The sequence below is a fragment of the Aegilops tauschii genome, chromosome 4, assembly GCF_002575655.3.
Source record: "Aegilops tauschii subsp. strangulata cultivar AL8/78 chromosome 4, Aet v6.0, whole genome shotgun sequence".
Lineage (NCBI taxonomy): Eukaryota > Viridiplantae > Streptophyta > Magnoliopsida > Poales > Poaceae > Aegilops > Aegilops tauschii.
The window spans coordinates 315849392-315875105 of record NC_053038.3 but is presented as its reverse complement, the minus strand read 5'-3'; the positions used below and the strand labels follow the sequence as shown (position 1 = coordinate 315875105).

The 25714-nt window shown below is 51.0% G+C and overlaps 1 protein-coding gene across 2 annotated transcripts; it reads right to left on the bottom strand.

Moving 5' to 3' along the window:
* Positions 1-12217: 12217 nt before the first annotated feature.
* On the bottom strand, positions 12218-14054 carry LOC109760054 (uncharacterized). 2 transcript variants are annotated; one of them, XM_020318899.4, is made up of 2 exons: positions 13030-14054; positions 12218-12845 (listed from the first exon to the last, which is right to left on the bottom strand). In XM_020318899.4, the coding sequence occupies exon 2, from the start codon at positions 12801-12803 to the stop codon at positions 12456-12458; it is 348 nt and encodes a 115-aa protein (XP_020174488.1). In that variant the 5' UTR covers positions 12804-12845; positions 13030-14054; the 3' UTR covers positions 12218-12455. The 2 variants fall into 2 exon arrangements, with proteins under 2 accessions (XP_020174488.1, XP_020174487.1); XM_020318898.4 differs by having other exon boundaries at positions 12218-12823; positions 13030-14047.
* Positions 14055-25714: the final 11660 nt, after the last annotated feature.

Here is a 25714-nt window from a genome sequence, read left to right as displayed (position 1 = left end):
TGTTGGAAAATCAAAATAAATTCAGACCTAATTTCAAGAGTTTGAACAGTTCAGCAAGGTTCAGATGAGTTTTGTGTAAATGAACAGATCTAACGAAAAAGGGATTATGGCTAAGGCCGCATAAGAAATATCGGATCCAACTAGTTGTTTATGCTAATGAAAGGAACAGGAAAGAACAATGGCGGAGATTGGATAGACTCCGATAAACCTTGAAACCCTAATGGTGGATCTAGAGCAAAGAAAGGAAGAACTCATTGATGATGAGGGAACAGCGGAGGAGCACCGCACTTTTCTGGTCCAGTCAGCTTGATGCAGCGGCCGTTGCGGAGGCAGAAACGAAGGTCAACGGTGGCGGCGGAGCTCCAAAGGTCGGGCAGCGTGAGGAAGAAGATGAGGTGAAGAGATATGGGGGGGAAATGGAAAGACCCCCTGGCCCTATTTATAAAGGCAAAAAGATAAAAGGCACGCGCGAGAATCGAGGAGCCCGAAAAATGGGGTGTGTGATAGCTCTGTTGCCTCGATCCTCGGAGGCCCATTAATGAGGATGGGTTATATACAGTTTTAAATAACATATGATGTCATGGCGGTTTACCATGGTCCTGGAAGGTGACGTCACGACGGTTTACAAGATTATGTGAAGATGTTGAAGAAGAAATTTTCTTAAGTATTGAGGATTGACATGAACCAGTTCAAATCAATCTGGGGCCTAATGTTGGGGATATTACCACTGGGCGTAAACCGGCCAGGAGAGGCCGGGTTAACCCCATAAGTAGTTCATTATATCTGAAGCCCATGAAGACAGATGGTGACGCTTTACGAAGGCCCAGGGCCCAAAGCCGGTTTAAGGCCTGTAGACATAAACTGGTATTAATATGTAAACTTGTGTTGTAAGATAGAAAGAGCAGAGACCGAGCCAGACACGTTTATGAGCCGGCCTCGGGATTCTGTAAACCGACGGGCGTCAACCCATGTATATAAGGGGACGACCCGGCGGCGGTTCAAGGACAACAGACAACAACTCGAGACTCAGGCCAAGCGTATTCGCTCCCTGGTCATCGAAACCCAAGCAATCCCACAACAACTGGATCGTAGGTTTTTACCTTCACCGCAAGGGGCCGAACCATTATAAACTCTCTTGCGTCCCTTGCCCGCTTTAACCCCTTTAAGTTAACCCGTAGCGATGGCTCCACGACTAAGTCCTTTCTTTAGGACATCTGCCGTGACAAAACCACGACATGATTATTATAGGACTTGGGGTAGGCTTAGGCGCTGGGACCGGCAGCGCGTGGTGGCGTGGTAAGGGTGCGGCGTGCTAGAGATGGAAGATGGGATTGGATCGTGGGTCGTGCGGCTAGGTGAGCTCGTGTTTTATGTTCTGTTGCTCGTACGTTTTGGTCATCTGGACTGTGCGGGTTGGTTCTGATCCTCGCTTATCTCTCTGTTTTTCCAGGGAGCCGCCATCCTCCCGGCAAGGCGTCCTCCATCACCCCCGCGCGAGGAACAACGGCCGCCTTCTCATCCTCAGCCGCGGCCGTAGCCGTCTCCGTCGCCAACAAGGGCGCCGCCGTGCCGGACGAACGGCAGGGCTAGGACCGGCGGAGGCCGAGCAACGGACTGGTTTGGTTCGTGGTGGTCGTCTACTCGCCGGAGAGGGGCGAGGTGGTGGTGGTCGACTCGCTGGAGAGGGAGGGGGTGGGGAGGAGGAGGAGCTGCGGCGCGGTTCGTCGGGTGATGGGGTGCGATGGTGGCGGCCGAGAGGACAGGATAAGGAAAGGGACGTGCGGCTGGTGTTTTCGCTAGCAAATCGTTATTTTACTTAGGTGTGGATTGTGGGTTAATTTCATGTGAACTGAGAGGCTTTTTTGAAAAACTGCCACGATGACGGACGACCAGAAGCAATCGCTGGTTTATTATTAGGGAAAGATAAAATCAAGATCTAATCCCGTTTGATTTTTTCGAGATCTGGCCCTTTTGCTACTGTCAAAGGGATCGGCGGTAGGGTCACGCAACCTACCGCCAGAGGTTCTGGCGGTGGCATGGACGGAACCCTACCGTTACCTAACAGCCAGCGCAACACCCTACCGCCACAGGCATTGGCGGTAGGTTGCCTTACATTACCGCCAGGATGCTTGGCGGCAGGGTCCTGTGGTTTTGGGTTTTTACAAATTTTAATGATTGTTTTTTTAAGTTTTATCACAGGTTTAACATAGTTTCACAAATAGCAAAATATGAGCTAACATATTAATAAAGGTGTTCCACATAGCAAATATCAAACAGTTTCACAAGTAGCAAATAGCAAACTTGTCCACATAGTTTGACAACCCCAACTAACGCAAGTAGTTTCGCAAAAAGCAAAGCCAACAACCGGTGCAACAAGTTCTTAAGACAAGTTTAGAGAGCGGAGCGACATCTTCAGAGCTCCTCGTATGTTAGGCCTGGCCGTGGAGACAGATACGACAGCGGATCCACCGGTTCAGGCGGAGGCGGAACGCTAGTCGGCATCCGATCGTTCAAGCACTCCCACCTTGCCTTGCCCGCTGGAGTTTTCGCCTCCGCCCTTCCTCGGCTGATGATATCGAACATCGATGCACTTGGGGGCGGCATCCTGGCTCTCTCCTCCGCATTGCTCTCGAAGTAGATTCTTCGGCCTAAATTGCGCAGCTCCCAGTTGGAGTGCTGCTTGGCAGCTTCAATGGTCCCTTCCTGACGGAGAGTGGAGATAGTTGGATCTGCCTCCATCTCTGCAATTACTCTCTTCCACTCCTTCACACTCTGCGACCAACACTTTACATCGTCAAAGATCCCCTCTGCCCTCTCCTGCCACCGCTTTGCCCTCGTCGCCTCTACGACCTCGTCTGAGACGGATCCCACCGGCTGCAGCATCTCGGGGAAGGCCTCGTACACGTACGGGAGAGGCAACTCTGACGGGTCATGTTGGAGATGAATGGGCGATGCTTGCGCCACGGTTGCAGACCTAAACATATGGATGCATCACTCATTAGGGTTCATCATCTCCACAAAAAAAATCTAAACCTAGGGTTCATCATATGGTCAAAAATTCTAAACCTATTAACTTGTATTTAATTAGGGTTCATCACCTTCAAAAAAACCTAGCTTGTATTAGGGTTCATCATGTGTTCAAAAAATATGGTCAAAAAAAATCTAAACATAGGGAGGGTTCATCATATGGTAAAAAAAACTAAACCTAGGGTTCAACAACTAGGTTCATCATGATGCAATCACCTAGGTTCATCATATTAACTAGGGTTCATCATATCAACGTGGGTTCCTCATGATTTTGAACATGAACATGAATGAACCATTTTTAGGATTCAAAAAGGCGGATTGATTTGACTCAAAGTAATTGGGGGATCAGAGGAGCTTACTTTCCTCTTTCCGGAGCCATCTCGATCCGCAAAATCCGTGAAGAAACGAAGAAGATCGGGGGGGGAGTGGAGGAGATGAGAAAATGGGCGAGAGGAAGAAGAAGGCGGCTGGGTGGGTGGGAATAAGGGGGTGGGTGGGTTGGGCGGGGTGGTTGGGTTTATAAATGCCCAAACCCTACCGCCAGGGACGCCGGCGGTAGGGATAGACAACCTACCACCATAGGGCGCAGCGGTAGGGTCGGAGCATGTGTGTTAGGTTTCTGTGACCAAAACAGCGAGCAGCTCAGCGGTAGGGTTGCACACCCTACCGCCAGGGATTTTGGCGGTAGGATCCTACCGTCGAAAGCCCCGGCGGTAGGGTGTGCAACCCTCCCGCTGAGTCGCTGGCTGTTTTGGTCACAGGAGGGGGCGTGGGGGGGAGGCACCCTACCGCCGGGTGGCATGGCGGTAGGCTGTACAGACCTACCGCCTTAGTGTCTGGCGGTAGGGTGGCCGAGAGTGCATTTTTTGCACCTCCTAACTTCTCTTGTCTTCAATTTTTGGCACACAACAATTAAACACTTGTAAACATGAAGCATATGTATGATATATCAAGCACACATCCACAAATCCATAAATAAGATAAGTTGGATACATAGCAAATAGACATCCACAAAAGTTTTCAGCAAGTTATACATAGCTAATTAACGAAACAGTTTCACGAGCAAATCCATATGGTTCACGAAGCAAACATGCAAGTTTTTAGTTCAACAACACAGCAGCAACTTCAGTCCTTCCTTCCCTTCTTCGCGGTCCGGTCCTTGTTGTTCTTTGACCGCTTTTCGGCCGCCTTCTTGTGATGAGTAGGATGCGCTTTCTGAAACGGGGATGGACTCTTCCAATCCTTCTTCGGCACATTTCTCTTCTCACGTTGGGTTGTCTGAGTTGGTGGAGGTCCGTCGGGATCATCATACTCCTCCTCCTCATCGTCCTCTTCCTCATCGTCCTCTTCCTCTTCTTCACCATGTTCTTCTTCTTCATCTTCCTCTTCACCATCATCGCCCTCGCCCTACTCCTCGTCATCTTGAACCGCCATAGACGATGAGGTGGCCTGGCTCGATGAAGCGAGGCTACGCATCAGTGCTGCAGGAGCAATCACATCAGCGGAGGAGGTGGCACACCCAAGCAGGCCCACAAGCTTGCGACATTTTTTGACGAACTTCTGCAATGAGAACGAAACAATAAGCACAATATGGATCAACTTCATGATGAACATAAGCAAATGAACTCCATGTTACCTTCACCGTTCCCCTCAACTTGTTCTCACTAGCTCGAGTCCCGCGGATAGAACTAAGCGCATCAGAGGCATCAAAAATGCTTTTGTTCAGCTCCGAAGACTGCAATGGAATAAAATGAGTCAGTAGCACTAAAGTTGATTTCATCCAAACGTCGGTTGAAAACAGATAAAAACAACTTACCACTCTGTTCATGATGGGTCTGTACTCCCTAAATCCGCCCTGTAGCTCTCTGATGCTGTCATTGTAGGCTTCATTCTCGGAGTCGTCGTCATACAGACTTTCGGCGTCTGCCGTCGTCCACTGTGGCCTTAGGCGCAGACGATGCTTGATGCCATCGTCGAACCACAGCAGGTGATCCGAGTACTCCTCCCAGTCAATCACTCTTCTCTCCACATCTTTGTGAGTTTTCCACTGGTTCCATTCAGTCACGTATTTGGCATGTTGCTCTCCCCAATCGGTGATAGACTGATTCTTCTTCCTGCTCATCCTGCAAAGCACAAGAAAGATTGCAAAACACCATTAGGAAGAATATGAAACATCAAAACGAAAGTTGGTAACGATGAGAACGGGCGGTGGTACTCACAAGTGCAGGTCGTAGCCACCGGTATCTTTGACGATGCCGGCTGGTGGTGTACGTTGCGCCTTACAAAATTGCGCGGCAAGTGGTACTCGACGGAATAGACACAAATCATGGGCACGATGCACCGCCAGAGAAGCCGGTCCTGCTTGCACATCACGTTCAGCTCGAACCCCCACTCTCGGTCGTCAGTATACGGTCGCCAGTTAACCTAGCACCAAAAGTTGTAAGCTCAAGTGAAAGTGTTGTCGACCACATTCAAAATCTAGGTCTTATACCTGGAGAGGCGTCAGAGCATCAAGCTCGTTGATGAAGCTCTTGTACAAGGCCTTGGATTCACCAGAGATTGTACCCACCACATCCCAAGCGTATGCGGCGGTCGGGTATCGAGCATCTTCGCCATCTTCACAATAGTCAGTCCATGCACGTGCTCTAAGCTTCTCCGGACGACCCACCGGGATTCGCTCCCACATCCAAATGGAGAGGCCCCACACACATCCACACATACCGGACGTAGCTTCCGTCCTCCGGGTTGCATCGTCAAGCTACAAAACAAGTGTAGATGATAAGATGCCAAAATCCAAAGCAGCGCACATCCACGATATTTGAAACAATGATGTGATATTCACTTACCGAACGGTATAGGTAGGCGAGGCCGGCGGCCCCCCAGCTGTACCCCGCATCCCAGTCCGCCAGGAAGTCGAGATACATCCAGAGGGCAGTGTCCCCAGAGCAGTCTGGAAACACTACCTCCGTGAGAAGATACCACAGGTAGGCCCTGGCGTACTGCTCCACCACCCGGGGTTCGGCCCCTTCCAGGCACTTGCTCCGGTACTTCAGGAGCCAGGGCAGCGAGACGCCGGAAGTCCGGTTCTTCTTATCTGGGGGCAGTCGCCGATGAGGGCGACAACCCTATCGTGCCAGTTCTTCCTCTCCACTCGTCCTGTCAGAGCATGACCCTCGAGCGGTAGGCCCGTAATCATCTCCCAATCCTTGAGTGTAACCGTCATCTCCCCACATGGAAGATGGAAGCAGTGCGTCTCTAGCCGCCACCGATCGATCAAAGCCGTGAGAGCTGAGTGGACGAGCGTCGGCGGCTTGCGCTTGAACTGCAGGACAAAAGCCAGTAGTCGGGCTCTCCTGTAGAACGGCGCGTACCGCTCGTCGTACTCCATCTTCACCGTCGTCCCGTGACCCCTCATCCGCAGTGGCGGGAGCATTTGTCGAAATGAAGACCCAAACAATTAGTAACTTTTTTTCATCGATTCGAAATATTTGTTTTAAGAAAGTTACTTACCACTCCGTTCTCAATAAAACGGGCACGATGGCCCTTGTCGAACGTAGGGTCAAGCATAGTATACTTGATGCCAATGTCATCCGCAAGAGGTGGCCTCCTAAAAAATTGCATAAACATAAGCATATCAAAAGAATTTTTAACATGAACTAGGGGACATATAGATGCATAACAAAGGTTCATCAAGGTTCAAATGCATCATATCACATATTTATCCAACAACATCCAACATGCATCATCTCATATTTTCTTAAAAAACAAAAAACATGAACTAGGGTTCATCTTGAGGGGTTCACCATTTTTACCCCGACAAAATCCAGTATTTGCATCATCTAACATACACTACATGCAACAAATATCTCCAATATTCATCATATAATAAATTTTTTGATAACAAAAAAAAATGAACTAGGTTCATCTTGAGGATTCATACACTACATATAACAAATATCTCCAATATTCATCATACACTACATCCACTACTTGCATCATAGCATAGGAACATGCATCATCTATCACAACAAATGCCTCCAACATGCATCATATCAAAAAAACATTCAAATCAAATATGAACTAGGGTTCATCTTAACACAACCATACCAACTAGTGAATAGAGTTCATATCTAACACAATATAACATCTAGAATCAACCTAAATCAATCCTAGGGTTAAAAAAATATTCAATCTAGTTCAAAAAAGGAGTGATTTGAACCAAATAATGCGACGAATCGAAAGGTGTTTGATTAAAACTAATTGGAGGGATCGAAAGAGCTTAGTTTTCTCTCTTCGGGGCCATCTCGATCCGCAAAATCCGTGAAGAAACGAAGAAGATCAGGGGGAGTGGAGGGGATGAGAGAGGGCGAGTTGAAGGAACTGCTCTGTTCTTCGTGGTGGGGGGGGGGCTGGGTGGGGGGAGAAGGGGGTGGGGGCGGCCGGCCCCCTGTTTATATATGTCCACACCCTACCGCCAGAGACCTCGGCGGTAGGTTCAGACAGCCTACCACCAGGCGGAGCGGCGGTAGGGTGTGACGGAGGGGCACGGAGGCCGTTATCGCTGTTGACGTGGATAAGTTTGCTACCGCCGCAGGTGCTGGCGGTAGGCTATAGGATCCTATCGCCGGGCCTCGTGGCGGTAGGAGAAAGGGCCAAATCATGAAAAAATTCAAAGGGGGTCAGATCTCAATTTTATACCACAAAAGGGTGAAAACACGAAATTTTGCCTCTGGCGACACTGCCTGCTGATGAACAGAGCTTGTGGTTCTGTGGCACGCATCGACCATATTCGTCCCTTTTTTTATCAAAAAAGCAACCGGATCGGAAGTACTCATGTCAGCGCGAGCTGCAGTGATCCGGGAATCTGTACTAGCAGTTTATCGACAACTGCGTGTATTGGTACAGACATAACTGTTGTTTTCCATTTCTACGGTGACCCTCGTGGGCGTCGTTATCTTTCTGAAGGTGTCGTCGTGGTGCTCATCTTCATGCTCGGGTTCCGGGTGAAAACCTATATCTGTTGTGGACTCGACAGCGATGACGCTTGGCGTCGTTCTCCCTCTTGGGGGCGTTGTCGTGGAGTTTAGGTGTTTTAGGGCTTGGCGTGGTGTTGTACTCAATTCTTCCTTTACTCTCTTTCGGTAGCGTAGTCGTGTGCGTCCTGCGTGATCCGGTTATCCTGGGATCAGCGTTGTGCGAGGGTTACCTCATCTCCTTGTATCGTTTGACCGTGTACTCTGTTCGGTTTTGCTTTATATAGAAAGTGGGACGAAAGTTTGTTTCAAGATATATTGGGGTGTTTTTGCCAGCTTCACCTTGATTACGAAATCAACTATGCTTTTATCCCAGTTTCAAAACTATACCACAAGAAATGCTTCAAATCGTTTGATTTTGTGTTTGGTCCCAATAGCCTGAGTTATATTCTTTACTACGAAGCTAGCATTTCTTTTTATCGATGCACATGTTTGAGGCCTCTTTGATTGAAAGGATTATCATAGGAAATTTGAAGAATTGAAATCCATCAGATTTTTTCCTACATTGGCAGTTTGATTCGTGGGGATTGAATCCTACTAAAAAAATTTCTAGGGTTTCCCTTGTATTACATTCCATAGGAATTTTAGCACCCACTTAAACTTCTTGAAAATAATCATTTGTTTTTTCCTCTAAAGAACCATTAAACACATCAAAATCCCGTAGAATTCATATGCCCATGACACTGCAATCCTATGTTTTTCATATTCCTTAAAATCCTGCAAATAACAGGCTCTCTTAATTGATTAAGGCCGTATATATCTCTTGCCTATGAGTTGAGCAATCTGGTTGACAAACATCGACATGAAGTAAAAAATAAAAGGAGAGAAGAGGTATGTTGACAGTGGATGTGCCCTGGAAATGAAAGAAGAAAACTAATTTGTCAAAACTTCTGAGCATGCCTGACCCAAAAACCAGCCAAAGAGGATGCTAAAGTGGCATATGGCCTACAAACATCCCTAACCGCCGTCAAATGTTTCCTCCACGGCGTCGCTTTGGTACCTCCCTCTGCTCGTCTGACTGCCTTGTTAGTGACAAGAGGAGTGGGGACCCGTCCATTTCGCTTTTCTTTTCCTTAAGTATTGTTTTTGTTTCTTTGGCGGCATCGATGAGGTGGCGACGGCAATGAAGTGTTGGAATAAGATCTTTCCGGCCTCTCCATGCCTCGACGACGTTCGATCCGGCGACGATAAAGGGCATGTGAGAGTTTATGTCGCCAGATCTGTTGGCTCTCTTCGTATCTTGGCGGTTGGTGAGTGATTGGCTGGCTTTTGGCGCGGCGATTTTGACATCTTCATCCGTGTTGTTATAAACAACAATATGGTTTGGTTTCTCCAACTCTCTAGACCGGTGGCTATGGATTACAAGCCTGTACTGCATGGGGGTGATGCTCGACCGATGTTTCTTCAGCAATATTTAGATCTCGTTTCAAGCAGCGAGTGGCTATTGCGATTTGTAAAGCCTGGTACAACAAAGATGTTTGCAGGTATTCCTTTCAATTACTGTTGGTTTAGTTTTCAATCTTCTGTGAACAACTTACAGTCGAAAGAAGAAGAAGGGCAGTATAATCTTCAATGTAATTTTATTATTTATTAATCATTTTGCATCCAATTATCTTTCACTTACTATTTTTCTTTGGACTGTACCAATTACTACTTTCTCCGTCTCAAAGAAAAGTGTGTTAACTTTGTACTAACTTTAGCGTAAAATTATACTAAAGTTGAGACACTTATTTTGGGATAATATGAATATTTATTATATTTTTTGAACCAAGATGCCCTTTCGGGTGTTTTTTTTTTGTCACAAAAAGAGAGTGGCATATTGTCTTGCGGAACCACCGCAAGGGTTGGTTTCAGAAATTGCATGCTTTCATAGTTTGTGTGTTAGTACTAAGACGAATCTTTCTTTTGAACAAAGTACAGCCGCAAATACTTGTATATGCGCATGCACATTTAGCTCTATGAACATATGCATGCACATCCTAGCTCATATACACGGGTATACACTTAGCTCCTAGCACATCCTAGCTCATATATCCTATCCCTATTAGCACCTCTGAGATGCTGAATTGGGAGCAACATCTTAAGATTGACGAAGTTAACACCGACTAGTTAAGCAGATCATTTCCAAAGCCTAACTAACCTCCGTGTCACTCTCACCCGGGCGGCTCGGGGGCGATACCTGACACCTACCTCCGACCGCTCCCTTCCCTTCTCCCTACCGCGCCGCTGCCGGAGGACGCCGCCGGGCGAAGCCCGCGTGGCCGACGACGGCGGCGGCGGGGCGCTTGCGGCGCCTCCAATCTGTAGGCGGCAAATCCTGGAGCAGCGCCGGCCCATGCGGAGTGGCGGCCGTTTGCATCTGCAGGCGTTGCTAGGTGCCTGCCATGGCACGGCGACGTCTCTTGTGGTGACCTGGGAGTGGGGCAGCTTCTGTTTCCTTTGGTGGCGGACGAGGTGGTTGGCTGGTGCGGCCTACATGGCGGATCGGCTGTGCGGCCGTGACGGCAGAAGGAGCACCGGCAGCTGGATCAGTTGCTCGGCTTCCAGATCCAAGGCATTCGCATCCTGAGATGGCCTTGTTCGCTTGCAGGCGGGCTATGTGCTCCTGATCTAGCACCGACCGGGCTCCGCAGGCGCGCGTCTGTGATGATGATCTGCCTTTTGTGCTCTAGCTCCGGCAATGTCAATCTTAGGCGGATGAGCCTGTGCAGAGGGCTCTCCTTAGCGAAGTGGTAGTCGGCAGTGGTGTGCTTCGCTTTCGGCTTGGTCCTTATTACTCCGACCTGCGACGGCAACCTCGCTGTGGATTACGGTGGCCACCGATCTTCAGATTCGGTGATTGACTTTGGCGAGGAGATGAAAGCTATAGACGATGAATTGACGTAGAGGGATGGTTGTGCAGCAGCGGTGGTACATCGCGTGTAGATGTTGGGGTGGCGAAAAAGTGGTGGCGATAACACATGATTGACCTCGATGGCGGTGCTTCTCGAGCACCTAGTCTTGAGCTCCGGGGTTAAAACTTAGGTCTGACCTGAGTTGATTATACCTGGCAATGGCGATGTTTTTTCATCGTATCTTGTTGAAGGCATTGTTCGGACATGCTTAGAGTGGTTCTTCAAGGTGAAAACCTAGAATCTGGCCTTGGGTGGTTCGATCCTGTGACAGTGACGTTTGAGCGTCACTCCTTCCTGAAGGCGTCGTTGGTAAAGAAATTCGTTGTTCGTGTGATGTCATGAGTTGGTTGATGCAGATCTAGTTATTGTTGTAGTTTGTCAATCGCGATCTGATGGCTTTGGGTTTTATTCTCTCCAACGCATAACTTCAGTCTTATATGACTTTGCTATTTGTGGGCGTTTTGTGTGTCGCGTTCGTTGGTATTGGTTGTGTGCATTCTAACTATGTAGAGGCCGGGTGTGTGCTCATTGTGTTTGTATCTTCTTGATGCTCCATTTGAGTGAATAAAAACCATCCTTTATCGAGAAAAATCACAGGCGTCTCATAGTCGACGGGAATGCCTCCCCCAACTAACCCCGAACACTAAAAACCTAAAATAGATCTAGAAAATTGTGAGCACCCACCTGAGCTAAGCTCAATTCTACGTCGAACTGGACCCCATTTCCTTTCCATCTTGGATTTGGAATTTTCAGTCCAATTCAATTCCATTCGACCCCATTTCCTTTCCATCTTGGATTTGGAATTTTCAGTCCAATTCAATTCCAAGCAGTTTTTCCTATATCCAAACACAGCGGTAGGGCTATTTGTAGCAAATGATGTTTTTGGTCATATATACAACAAAAGAAAATTGCGGGTGATATACAACAATATATTACTCCTACATAACTACTAGGAAAATGAAGCGCTCTTCTCTCAAAAAATATATAGAAAACAAATAAACATCCTTACACCAAAGAATGCATGGAAGGTCTATCCTTTTCTGTCCAGAGAAGCGACTTGCTAGTGCAAGTTGAGATGAACTCTCTAATGGCAGTAAAATTGATTCAAGCTTCAGATGTTGACAGATCGGTTTGCTCGTCCATCAAGCAGATTAGATATCTTTTGTCCTTTTGTGATTTTTGTATTACTCATGTAAATCTTAGTCAAAATAAAGTTAGTGATAGTTTAGCATATTTTGCTCGTAGCGAGGGTAGAACCATGACTTGGCTTGGTTCGGGACCTCCAGATGCTTTGAATTTGGCTGCGATGGATTGTAAGGACTTGAGGTTTTGAGTAATACAAATTTCTACCCGCAAAAAAAAACAAATAAACATCCTTACACACGAAAAAAGTCTTTGAAATGACAGAGAAATAAGCTTTGCCACGTACTACATCGGTTACGTGTAACCAAGCAGCACGGTACGTTTTCTCCCGCGAAGAAGCACACGCACGCGGTCCCCTTCACGACGCCTTCTCGTCATCCGCGGTCGACATTTCTCCGTGGACCTCGTTGCGCTTAGAGTCGGCGTCGGCCTCAGCCGTGGGCTGCGCTTGCGCGTGACCGGCGGCGCCGAGGTGGGCGGCGCTCTGGCGGTGGTGCTTGCAGCGGAAGGAGCCCGGGTGCGTGGTTGGCGCGCAGACGCACGAGTGGACGACGGCCCTGCCCCCCGCGCCGGCGTAGCTGAGGCTGAAGAGAGAGTCGTTGGACCATGAGTTCTTCATGCCGCCCAGGCCATGCACCTTGGGCGCCTGCACGTACCGGTACGCCCTCCGCTCGCTGTCCGTCATCACCGGGCTGTCGCCGTCCATGGCCGTCTGCCTTCGCTGCACTGCAGGCGACCCTAATTTCAGCTAGAGCCGTGCCAAAATGAAAGGGCGCCACAAAAGGTCATGGATATTGATGAATTACTCATGGTACGAACTAATAAAAGGAGTCACCGGTGTTGTGGTGATTTCCTTGCAGATAGGGAAACGATTAACTAGCAACACGAAGATCAAAGCGGAGTTGAGAGCTATGGCAAGCATGCTGCTGTACCTGAGGACAAGAGTTTGCCGGCCGTCAAATGTTGAAGGAAGAAGGGGATGGTCAAAGCTATGGCCGTCTGCTGAAATCTGCAAAACTGTGAGAGACAAGCACGGAATCCTCCTATTAATAGGCTTAAGGCGCGGAAGGGGCAAGGGGCGGCATATATGGCACGTCGGCTGCTGGTGTGGCCTGTGCTTCTTTTCTTTTTTTGCGAATGATGGCCTGTGCTTGTTGACTCATCCAACATAAGAAAATGCCACATCAGTTCAAACCGGCCGTTTCTTTGGACTGCTACAAATCAACCGGCTGATTTTCTAGAGAAATCAGCCGGGTCGCCAACCGTCAGATCTGCTCATCTTAGCCCTTGAAAAAAAGTCAACACACGCACACACGCCCGCTGCCCTCCTCCCGTGCCCGCATTAGCCACCCCCTGCTTCGATGCCCATCGAAGCCGTAGCAAGGCAGCAACACGCCGCTGCTGTAATGCATGGCGGCTGCCGCCGGCAAAGCACCGCGTTGCAACACCGGAGCCGCCGCCGACCGCTGCAACGCAACACCGTGTGTCGCCGGTGAGAGCTCCATTGGAGCACCGAGCGCTGCACTATAGCTTCGAGCCCGCCAGAGAGCCCTGCAACATAGCACCGGGAGCCGCCGGAGAGAGCTCCAATGGAGCACCGAGCGCCGCACTGCAGCTTCGAGAGTGCCGGCGAGCTCCATTGGAGCACCGAGCGCTGCACTGCAGCTTCAACAGCCGTCGGCGAGTGCTGCAATGCAGCACCTGGATCCGCCGGCAAGAGCTCCATTGCAGCACCGCCGCCGGCGACATCGCGGCGCCGCTTGTGCTGCACTGCAGCTCCGCCGCCATGGCGAGATCGACGGGGACGCAGCTCCCTCCGGTGATGGTCGGCGCCCGCCTCCGGCCTCGCCGTGTTGCGCTGCAGCACCGGCCACGAGCGCGCGCCAGTCTCCGGCCTCCTACTTCATGCTGCGGCGACAGCCTTCGGCCTCCTCTCTCTCTCTCGCATGTGATCCATGGAAAGAGGAAAAGGAGGGAGCGGTGCATGGAGGGCTGGAGGCGAAGAGATAAGGTTGAGGCTGTTGGGAGCGGTGTGTGGGGTCGGACACGCATCATGCGTTTCAAGCGGTTTACGCTTCGTGGAAATCAACCGGTAGAAAAGAAACGTTTTAAATTAATTAACCGGCACCCAGGTGCACGGCCACATGGCCATCATCGGTCCAGATAGTATCAGCTATCAACTAAAAGAAATACAGTAATCTCTCTGTAAACTAACATAAAGCGTTTTAGATACTACTACTAGTATAGGGCAAGTAAATTAATCCAGCATAGTATTAACATCTGCCTAAACTTCAGCGCGCCTTCTTGTGCCTTTCCTGAAGGCAATAAAGAAATAGAAAAACACAAGATAGCCAACGCAGTCATGTATTGTTGGCCAACTTCATGGCTGCTTCCGTTTCTTGGTTCTTCTGAATCCATATGAAAGCACAATAATCAATTAGACATTCCAAGCTTCTTCTGGCTCCACCCAGCTTGGCGCTTCAAGAAGGGGCGGTAGCAGCAACAATACAGAGCAAAGCTTGACATAACCAAAGCTTTCGATTCCCTGGCGTGGCCTTTCTTGTTCGAAGTGTTACGGGCCAAAGGTTTTTCGGAGCGGTGGATATCTTGGATCGTCACTCTTCTAAGTACTGCCAGTTCAAGAGTGATAGTGAATGGATGTGCAGGTGACAAGTTCATGCACGCCACGGGTTTGAGGCAAGGGGATTCGATTTCTCCCTTGCTTTTCGTTATTGCCATGGATGTCCTTACGGCTGTCATTATCAAGGCGCATGAGGCTCGAGTGATGAGTACCATCAATGGATGCAGCCCGATGCAGCGCTTGTCCTTATATGCGGATGATGTGGTTCTTTTCATCAAACCCACAAGGCCAGACCTTCTGTTCGTTAAGGAAACTCTCACCATCTTCGGAGTGGCATCCGGGCTTAAAGTGATTTTTTGCTAAATCAGCGGCAATCATGATCCGTGCAGAGGATGAGGATGGGTAGCTTGTTAAGTCGGCGCTACCTTGGAAGATTATCTCTTTCCCGTGCAAATATCTAGGGCTTCAGTTAAGCATAAGACAACTCAAAAGATCCGAGTGGCAGCCGGTGGTGGATGCGGCCTTGCACATCCTGCCGGGATGGCAAAGGGGCTTGGTGACTAGACCGGGAAGGCTTATCCTCGTCAACCAAGTCATGAGAGCGCGGGCCACTCATCATCTCATGATTGCGGAGGCACCTAAATGGGCTTTAGAAAGAGTGGACAGAGGATGTAGGGCCTTCTTCTGGGCCGGGACAGAGGAAGTGCATGGCGGCAAATGTGTGGTATCTTGGGCAAGAGTATGTAGGCCAAAGCACATGGGAGGATTGGGCGTCATCGACCTTTTTAAGCATGGCATTGCACTAAGATTAAGATGGGAATGGCTCCGACATACGGATGCATCCAGGCCTTGGCAGGGTCTCAACTTGACCGCGGACAAAATGTTAGATCAAACATTTGGGAGCCTGGTCAAATGGAAGGTGGGAGCGGGAGACAAAATTATGTTTTGGAAGGACCGGTGGCTCCATGGCGCAACCATCACGGATATTGCCCCTCTGGTCGCAGCGACAGTCCGTACCCAAGTGGCCAACAGGAGGTTAGTGCGTGATGCTATGTTCATGCACGCATGGATGAATGATGTGGTTGGTAACTTATGCACGGAGGGCCTAACCCAGTTCGTCGGCCTTTGGGAGATCGTTTCGGAGGTGCAACTCGATGCTCAGACTGAGGACAACCCCATTTGGGCGTGGAACGTGTCCGGAGTCTATTCTGCATCTTCAGCTTATAAGATGCTGTGTGAGGGTGGAGTCTGTTTCCACTCCTTCGGTGCCATCTGGAAATGTTGGGCACCTCTTGCGTGCAAGATCTTCATGTGGCTGGCAGTGCAATATCGGTTATGGACGTCGGATAGAAGGACTAGACATGGGTTACAAGACCAAACGTCAAAATGCTACCTATGTGACCAGGAGGAAGACACGGTCGACCACATTCTGCAGCAGTGTGTGTTCTCGCGGCAAGTGTGGTCTAGTTGCATTGCTAGGATGAGCTTGAGGATGGAGCTATGCCCAGCAAACGACTCTAGGTTGGTGCAATGGTGGTCAGAAGCCAGGAAGAGAATACACAAACAAACCCGGAAAGGATTTGACACATTCGTTATGCTTATCTGCTGGACTTTATGGAAGCAGAGGAATGCGAGGGTGTTCGGATCGGGCCAGATCAAGAACGAGTGGGATACGGTGGACATGATCTTCAACGACTTGAGGACTTGGGCTACAGCAGGAGCGTTTGGAGGACAACATGTATCTGAGTAGTAGAGTAGCGTGAGGAGTGGAGTGGAGGCTTGGTTAGGGTCGGATTGTGACTCTTAACCAGCGCTATTGTAATCTCTTGTACATATTTTCTCTCTTCTATAAAGTTAAGGTACACCTTTGGCGTACCCTCGAAAAAACAGAGCAAAGCAGTTCTTTTTTCCTATGACTAAACTGGGTGAACTGGCGAATCCTGATAAGCAAATAAAAAATATATCGAGAGATCAAGCAACGGTGCCTATGCTCCTTTTCAAGAGGGGAGAATATCGGGTGTTCCAATCTCTAACGCCGACCCTCAAATCTTTCACATGTGTCCGGATCACGTTGTCCGGATCGCGAAAGACTTCCAATGCTGGCCGAACGTGTTTTCTCTCGCAAACCGGAGACAAATGTGGGGAGATTTGCGGGAGTCCGGATCGCTGTCACGCCCGCTTCTAACTACCCTGGCCCACCAAAAATCCCTTCCCTGCCCTCGCGCGCTTCCCACCTGTCCCAGCTACCCGACTTCATGCCGCTGTAGAGCGCGCCACTCCACATTGATGGCGGCTCAAGGCGAACGCGGCCTCTCACTGCCTTCGCCATTGAAGCGGTGCGCCGGCCGAGGGCGGCTGAACACGCCTCCTCGCCGCATTCAAACACGTTCATTAAACCCGTGTGGAAGCCGAAAAACCTACTCTGGCCACACGTCCGTTCATGAGCGGGCCGATAATAAACGCAACATCGGGCAAGCTCCTCCCGTCTGTCCTCTATTTAAACGAGGCCAGACGCCGGGCAAGAATCGCACCACTCCGCCGATCCCCATGTCCTCCTTCACCATTTCCTTCACTCTTTCAATGGCATCCGACGAGCCGAAAGAGCAGTTCTCCGGCATAAAAGCCGGCTGGATGGCCTGCCGAGCCAGCCGGATACAAGCGAGTCAGCTCGCTGCTCCACCTTCCTCGCCTAGCTCGACGAAGCCAGTTGCCACCCCAAGCCCGTGTGTGGTTCAGCGACTCGCCGCTCGAAGCCAGCTAGCGGAGGAGTGGCAGGTTGCTCCATCCTGGCACGACGGCACGGGCATCGCTGCCTTCAGTGCCTGCGACCGCGCCATCCGCCATCGACGCGCGCTTAGCCTTGCTATGCACGCAGAGAAAGAAGTCAGCTGCTCAGGTGTCGACGAGGTGGCGGCCCGCACGTCCGTACCTGCCGCCATCATCGAGGAGAAGTAGAACATGAGAGGCCACCGCCGCTTGTATCCCATGGAGGCCACCGCTGGCACGTTGCCGACTTGTACAACTGGTGGCCTGTCCGGTCTTTATCTCACACCACCTGGGCACACCCGTTTGGCTCCACGGAAGCACCTTCCCTCCAGCTGAAGCACCCTCTTTGCCATTCCGATGAGTGACGTAGCTAGACGTATGGAAGATACGGGGGAAGAATATGCCTCCGGAGCTCCCGGCAGTCCGGTTAGCGGGCTGCCAAACATGAGGAAGACAAAGGGATCCGCCGCGGCCAGCTGTAAACTAGTGTAGTGTATCCGTGTTGCGGGAGTGAAGCTCTGCACGACTCTATGTGCACATAGTTTTACCTTTTTAGTTAAAATATGTCCAAAATGTAACCGTTTTCGTTCGGTTTGTACGAAATCCGTCATGTTTATATGAAATCTGGCCGAGTTTGCATGAATTTCATCCAGTTTATTGAAAAAGAGTTTGAAATGTATACAACCAGGGTTGGATGGCGGCCTGCCGCATCTGTGTCCGTGGACTGGTCCCCTGTCTGCGGACGGATACGAGAGGAAATTTGTGGATTGCCATTGAAGATGCCCTTAGGTGCTTTAATTTTAAATGTTTCAAAAAATTTAAAAACGTATGGATGTTCACATCACATAAGTGTACAATACCTAAAAATGTCAAAACGAAATGCGAAACACACATTGAGTAACCAAAATGACAAATCATGCATGAATAGTTCAAAAAGACAAAAGTTAAAATGACACTATTCACATCCAAATTTGTCAAAAAAATTATCAATGTGCATTCCGAATTTAGACCAGAAATTTTTAGGGGTTGTAGAAACATTCCTTGTGAACATTCATGTTTTTTTAGACTTTTTTTGAAACATATAGATTTGATTTTTTTAATAGTAGCATGGAGCATTTGAGAGTTGATATCACCTGATATTCTCCCTTTTCATCAGGTGGACGTGCAACACGCTAGGGCATCTACAGCCAATCTCCTCAAATTTGGCTTCTTAAACGTTTGTAGACGTGTCCGGTCAGAGTTGGGCATGTTTGTTTTAAGGGCATCTTAAATGCTGACCCCTAAACCGGATATTGTATCTGTCCGCAGACACTGATGCATGAGCCGACCATCCAACCGTGCCCGCATACAATTCAAACCAAATTTTAATAAACTTGACATATTATATCAAACACGAAGAATTTCATTAAAGTTTGAACATAATTTACATAAAACGGTCGATATTCTTACCGTTTAACTAAGAACTAGAAGAAGAAAAAACCTACGATGCTAACTTGTAGCTGGCGACGACCTCGTACGCTTGGCCATCCCTCCAGCAATGAAAGGGCGCGGGGCCGCCGCGGCAGACTTGTCCGACTGCCGCCTGGCACTCGTGGAGGAGCCGGTCCGCTTCCTTCTGTGTAGTATGGAGGCCCCCCGCGACCAATGTCGACGATGCCTACAGTGCCCTGGCGGCGGCATTTCACCTGTTGGCATTGGCCGAGGTGTCGCTAAGCGACCATTCTTTGCCAATCTTGACGAGCTCCCCGTCAAGCCGACGGCAGTGCCTCACGGCCGTCTCCGCGGTGGTGATGGAGCGATTGAGGGCCCATGTTGTCTCCAGGTGACACAATAGCCCACGACGAAGAGGGACCGCCACCACCAAGGTAGTGGAGGATGCGGCCGCGTGCCTTGGCGATCACGGGCGGCAGTTCCTTCTTGCCTTGGTCCCGCTAGTTGCGGCGGGGCGGCAACGCCGGCCCATCGATCCGGGCATGGCTGTTGTGCAATGGAGGCGACGCCGGCTCGTCCTTCACGCAGCGCCCAATTAGGATGTCGCGGTTGTGTGCCAGGGATGTTGGCTCCTGCTGGACGCGGTGTCCGATTTGGACGCCGCTATTGCGAGTTGGGGGGAGGGGGCGCAGGCTCCTCCTTGACACGCCAGAGAGGTGACGTCGGCTCGTCCTAGATGCGGCAGCGCGGCGGGGAGCACGACGCGGGAACACGGTCCCAGAGAGACCTCTTTCTCATGTTCTCCATTTGACAAAGGAGACCTCTTTCTCATGTTCTCCATTTGACAAAGGAACTCCTCCTCCATCAGAGCGGCCTCGGTGAGGAGGCGTGGCTGCTGCGCCAGCGGTGCCCGGTACTCCTCGTCGCTGGAGGAGATGACGACCTCCTTCTTGCTAGAGGAGCTAGAGGCCGTGGAGCCCGATAGCCCTGGAGAGCGAGGGCGACGGCGCCCAGAGCCAGACGAAGATGCACTCATGCCGCCACTACCTACCTACGAAGAGAACCAGGACTTCGTCATTATCGGATGAGGAGGAGGGGCTCGGAGAGGAGGAGGAGGAGGTGAGGAAAAGATCCAGAGGTGTTGATGTGCATCGCCGGAGCACGACACATATAGTCGCGGCCAGGCCATGCGAAAGGATGGTCAACCCTTTTCAATGCGGCACATCGGTCAGAGTTGGTTTTCCGAGACATTGCATCCGCGTTGAAGTGGCGTCACCTAAGAGGTCACGTCGGTCAGCACAGCCCCCCCCCCCCCCCCCCCGCGTCCGGTCACATCGCACAACATCAATGTCAGCCGTTGCATGCTCTGGGTCGACATGAATGCGGCGTGGGAAGTGGCACGTGCGTTGGATAGAAAGAGCGGGAGTGGCGAGAGGGGGTTTGGGTGGGCCATGGTTGTCGGATGCGCGCATGGCAGCGTCTCGGACACCCGCAAAGCCCCCACCCCCTAAGTTTGTTTTCAGACCGCGGGAAGAATGATGTCCGAACCCATTAGCGGACGTATACAGGACCGCGTTAAATGTCAAAACACGTTTGGACCACGCGGTCTGGACAGTTTCTCGCGTTTTGAGGGTCCGTGTTGTAGATGCCCTAAGCCCTCATTTGTGCATGTAAGCAGTCATGCCCTCCACTTTGTCCCCGGATTATCTAGTCACATGCATATGGTTGGTGTGGATGAAGAGAGACACAAGAGACATAATAAAAAAAGATAGAAGTGCCCCGAGGGTAGGCCGCGTCCTACATGGTGGATTCGTCATACGTGACGGATTGACTGGACACTGACCGGACGTGTCCATGAGCCCTCATATTCTCCCCTACATATGGGTTGGACAAGAGGTTACGGATAGTCTGGGCGTATAGGGGCAAAGTGAGGAGACCGGTTGTGTTGAGGATATAGACCTGGGAGTCACCCGCCAGGAGGGCCGGGTTACACTAAGGGTCATTGCCAGAAGCCCGGAGCTAAGTTTCAAGATAATGGGCCAGAGATGGGCTGAGACCCGGCGGAGGCTTAAAGCCCGTAGTACAATCTTTATTGTTATAGTAGACTTGTAGTGTAAGGCAAGTATTGTTTAGAGTCCGAGCCGGACACTCTTATGAGCCGGCCGGGACTCTAAGGGCTGCTGGGCGTCAGCCTCCCTATATAAAGGGAGGACCCGGCAGCGGTTTAGGGGCAACAACAACCTCATCGAGAACCGGGCATAGCTGTCTAGCTCCCTGGCGATCGTAACCCTAATCAATAACACCTCGAACTGGACGTAAGCTTTTACCTTCACCGTAAGGGGCTGAACCAGTATAACCCTCGTGTTCCTTGTCCCTCATAACCCCTTCAAGCTTCCTAGTTGCGATGGCTCCACGACTAAGTCCTAACCCGAGGACATCTGCCGTGACAATTCCACGACAGTTGGCGCCCACCGTGGGGCTGGCGCACGGTGGAATTGAGTTCTTGAAGGGCAGCTTCGAAGGGCTCAAGGGATACGCTGTGGGCCGGATGACCAAGAGTCGTCGCGGCAAGCTCTACATCGACGATGCGGACTGGGGCCCCGACGCCGGCTCAGTGGAGTACGGGTACCGGGTCCCCTTCGGTGGAATTCATGTCTTCATCGGCAAGATTGGTGAGCCGGGCCCCGAGCCGGATCCCCGCGCCGATCTCATCGAAACGGCTCAGCGCGCACGACCCGCCCGGGCCCGGCCTGCCTTAAGGTGCGCTTTTGTGGGATGCATCCATGGAGGGCCCTCTGATCCATCCGGGTCTGGTGATGAGGCGGCCGCCGGCTCTGACGGCGAGTCGGCCGCTGATGAGTCAAACTCGTTGTACCAACTTCAAGATGGCAGGCTCATGAGTTATTCCGATGGCAACAGTATTCCGGACCTTTTTGAGCCGCCAAGTCAGGTCGGAGTTTTTATGGCTGGTGCGCAGCCTGTTCAGAACCCCGCTGCCGGATCGGAAAACCCGGTGCCTTCCCCGGCTCAGGTGCTGATGGATCTCACGGATAAGATGACGGCTCTGTTAACCGCCACGGTCGACCCGGCGGATCAAGTTCAGCACGATGCGGCGGTGGCACAGCTAAAATTGGATCTGATAAAAGCTAAAGAGGACCTTGCAGCGGAAGGGATCAGGCTGGCTGCGGAGCGGGCGGCTCTCGATGCCCAGACCCAGCTGATTCAGGCGCAGTCCTTCCAACTCATGATGGATCAGAACGCGGCCAATGAGGTCATGAGAAGGAGGCATCAAAAGGCTCAATCTCGACTCCCGCCGGTCTACGATCCGCGCAACCTCTTCAACACGCCAGGTGCAGGGTCTAGTCACCCGCCAGGGGTCGTAGCACCCGGGTCTGGACCCCTTATTCAACCACGAGTGATGGGGCCTCCCCAGGGGCCCCCCGCCCCGCCTCGGTATGTACCAATACCCCCGAGCCATTATAATAACCCGCTGGAGAACATGGTCGCCGCAGCGGCACGGCTGGCGGCTCTGCCCGTTGATGGCGACTCTCCGACGGCTATTGAGACCCGCCGGGTCAGAGAACTCCTCCAGACAGCGCTGGCGCAGCAAGAGGCGTACTCCTACAGCCGGGATAGGATCCATTCAACCCCTCGTCCAGGGCAGAGCCCGAGTTACAGCCGGCACATGGTCTCGGCGACCGGCTCAAGTAATGTCCGACGCCATGACCCGCCCCCTGGTCATGGCCCGGCTCATAATGGAGCCTTCTACGTAGCAGACCAAGCACGCCAGGAGGCGGAGCAGGCGCCTCAAGTGACGGCTTACCAGACCCCCCCGGCTTATCCGACGATGTCCGTTGATGCGGGTATCCCTACTAGAACCGGGGGTGTCCCGTGTTTGATGCCGGCTATCCGTAATGAACGTCTACCCAAGGACTTCAAAGGACCTAGGAAGGTGCCTAACTATACAGCAGACTTACAACCCGCGGCCTGGGTTGAGAGTTATGAGATGGCTATGGAGCTGCTGGAGGTCAGTGAGGCGGCTATGGCCAAGTATTTCACCATGATGTTAGATGGGACTGCCCGCACGTGGTTGAAAGGGCTACCACCGAATTCCATTGGGTCTTGGGCTGAGCTGAAAGCCCGGTTTATCCAAAACTTCAAGGATACCTGTAGGCAGTCTATGTCAATTGTGGATCTGACTAACTGTAAGCAGCAGGAGGGTGAATCCACGACCCATTGGGTTCGCCGGGTCAAGGAGATCATACATTCGTCGGATAAGATGGATGCTGGCTCTGCAGTCTTAATGTTGGAACAAAACTGTCGCTTTGTGCCCCTAAAGATGAAACTCGGGCGGCTTAAACGTGATTGTACTGATATGGGTACACTGATGGCGGCTCTTGTCAAGTACGCCGATTCCGATGGTACCAAGGATCCCCCTTCAGATGATGAAAGGACAGGGAAGGGAAAGAAGAACAGCAACGGCAAGGGTCCTCAGTTTAACCCGGGGAACCAAGGAGGAGGCAAGCGCAAGGCCGATGGCAGCCTAGAGTTTGTAGCTAACGCCAACTCCCAAGGTAATAATCAGCGGCGCAAGGGGAGGCCCCCTCCCCGAGGCGGCGGGTCAGGACCTTCACTGGAGCAGCTGTTGAATGGGCCTTGTCCGAAGCACGGCTCTAGAGAGAAGCCGGCGACTCATCTGTGGAAGGATTGTGCTATCATGAAGGCCTTTAAAAACTACAATGGTCCGGGTGGCGGCTCAGGCGCCGGCGGCTTTCATGGCCCGGGCGGCGGGTCAAATTCCGGTCCTCAGAACGGTCAAGGGGGCTTTAATCAACAGTCTGGTCAGGGTCATCAACAGCAACAGGGGGGCTATCAGACCAACCCAAAGCAGCTCAGCGGTGGACAGTATCACGTGTTCACCACTAGTTTGTGCAAACGAGACGAGAAGCTTCACAAGAGGGCTGTTAATGCTGTTGAGCCGGCGGTTCCACGCTACTTACGGTGGTCGGAGCAGCCCATAGTGTGGAGTAGGGAGGATCACCCTCCCCGGGTGGATAACCCGGGCACCTGGCCTTAGTGGTGGCTCCTCAAGTGGGAGTCTATAAGTTCACAAAGGTACTCATGGATGGAGGCAGCAGCATCAACATCCTCTATTATGAGACTTTCCGTCGTATGGGGCTAGTTGATAAGAACCTCAGCCAGTCAAACACTATCTTCCATGGTGTGGTACCCGGTAAATCGGCTTATCCAGTCGGCAAGATCGAACTGGAAGTGGCTTTCGGTGATGAGAACAACTACAGGGTGGAGAAGTTGACCTTTGAGGTGGTTAAGATAAGAAGTCCTTACCACGCCATATTTGGACGGCCGGCTTACGCCAAGTTCATGGCCCGGCCGTGTTATGTGTACTTACAACTCAAGATGCCGGGTCACAATGGGACCATTACGGTTCACGGCAGCCGGAAAGTGGCTCTGGAGTGTGAGGAAGGTGACGCGGCTTATGCAGAGTCTGTTTGTGCCACAGAAGAGTTGAAATTTTATAAAGACAATGTTGACCCAACAGATATGACCTCTCTGAAAAAGCCAACCACGGAGAATGAACCAGCAATGAAGTTTAAATCAGCTGATGAGACTAAACTTGTTGATTTTGTTCCAGGTGACTCGTCTCAGCAGTTCAGCATCAGTGCAAATCTGGACCCGAAATAGGAAGGCGCGCTCATCGAGTTCATCCGTGAGAATAGGGACATCTTCGCATGGAAACCTTCTAACATGCCAGGTGTACCTAGAGAACTCGCTGAGCACACTCTCAATGTTGATCCAAAATTTAAGCCGGTCAGACAGTTCCTTCGACGGTTTAACGAAGAGAGGCGGAAGGCTATTGGTGAAGAAGTGGCCCGGCTTTTGGCGGCCGGGTTCATTGTTGAGGTTTTTCACCCAGAGTGGTTGGCTAACCCGGTGCTCGTACTTAAGAAGAATGGCACCTGGCGGATGTGTGTGGACTACACGGACTTGAACAAGGCGTGCCCGGCTGATCCTTTTGCTCTCCCCCGTATTGATCAGATCATTGATGCTACGGCAGGTTGTGCACGCTTAAGTTTCTTGGATGCCTATTCCGGGTATCATCAGATTAAGATGGCAGTTAAGGACCAGGAGAAGACGGCGTTCATCACTCCCTTTGGAGCCTTTTGCTATGTCTCTATGCCCTTTGGGCTCAAGTGTGCGCAGGCGACTTACCAGCGTTGTGTACAGAATTGTCTCCATAAACAGATCGGGCGCAATGTTCACGCTTATGTGGACGATATTGTGGTTAAGTCCATCAAGGAGGAAACCCTGATAGATGACTTAAGGGAAACCTTCGATAATCTCCGGGTCTACAAGATGATGCTTAACCCGGCCAAATGTGTTTTTGGTGTTCCTGCAGGCAAGCTATTGGGCTTCTTGGTTTCTGACAGAGGAATTGAAGCTAACCCGGAGAAGATCAAAGCTATCACTTCTCTAGCTAAGCCGGCATGTATAAATGATGTTCAGCGTTTGGCGGGTCGCATCGCTGCTTTAAACCGGTTCATAAGCCGCTTGGGTGAGAAGGCTATGCCCTTATATCAGTTGATGAAGAAAACTGATAACTTTGTCTGGAATGATGCAGCTAATACCGCCTTTGAGGATTTGAAAAAGCAGCTGGCAGAGCCCCCCGTCCTTGCTGCTCCGGTTGATAAGGAGCCCTTGCTACTGTATGTGGCGGCAAACACACGAGCCGTCAGTGTGGCTATGGTGGTGGAGCGTAAGGAGACGGGTAAGGAGCATCCGGTTCAGCGGCCGGTTTATTATGTCAGTGAGGTGCTTAT

Coding starts and splice junctions, on each gene's coding strand:
- LOC109760054 (XM_020318898.4), bottom strand. CDS start 13,282: ATGTGGCATTTTCTTATGTTGGATGAGTCAACAAGCACAGGCCATCAT. Junction 12,824..13,029: donor CGGCAAACTCTTGTCCTCAG/GTACAGCAGCAT, acceptor GGTCGCCTGCAG/TGCAGCGAAGGCAGACGGCC.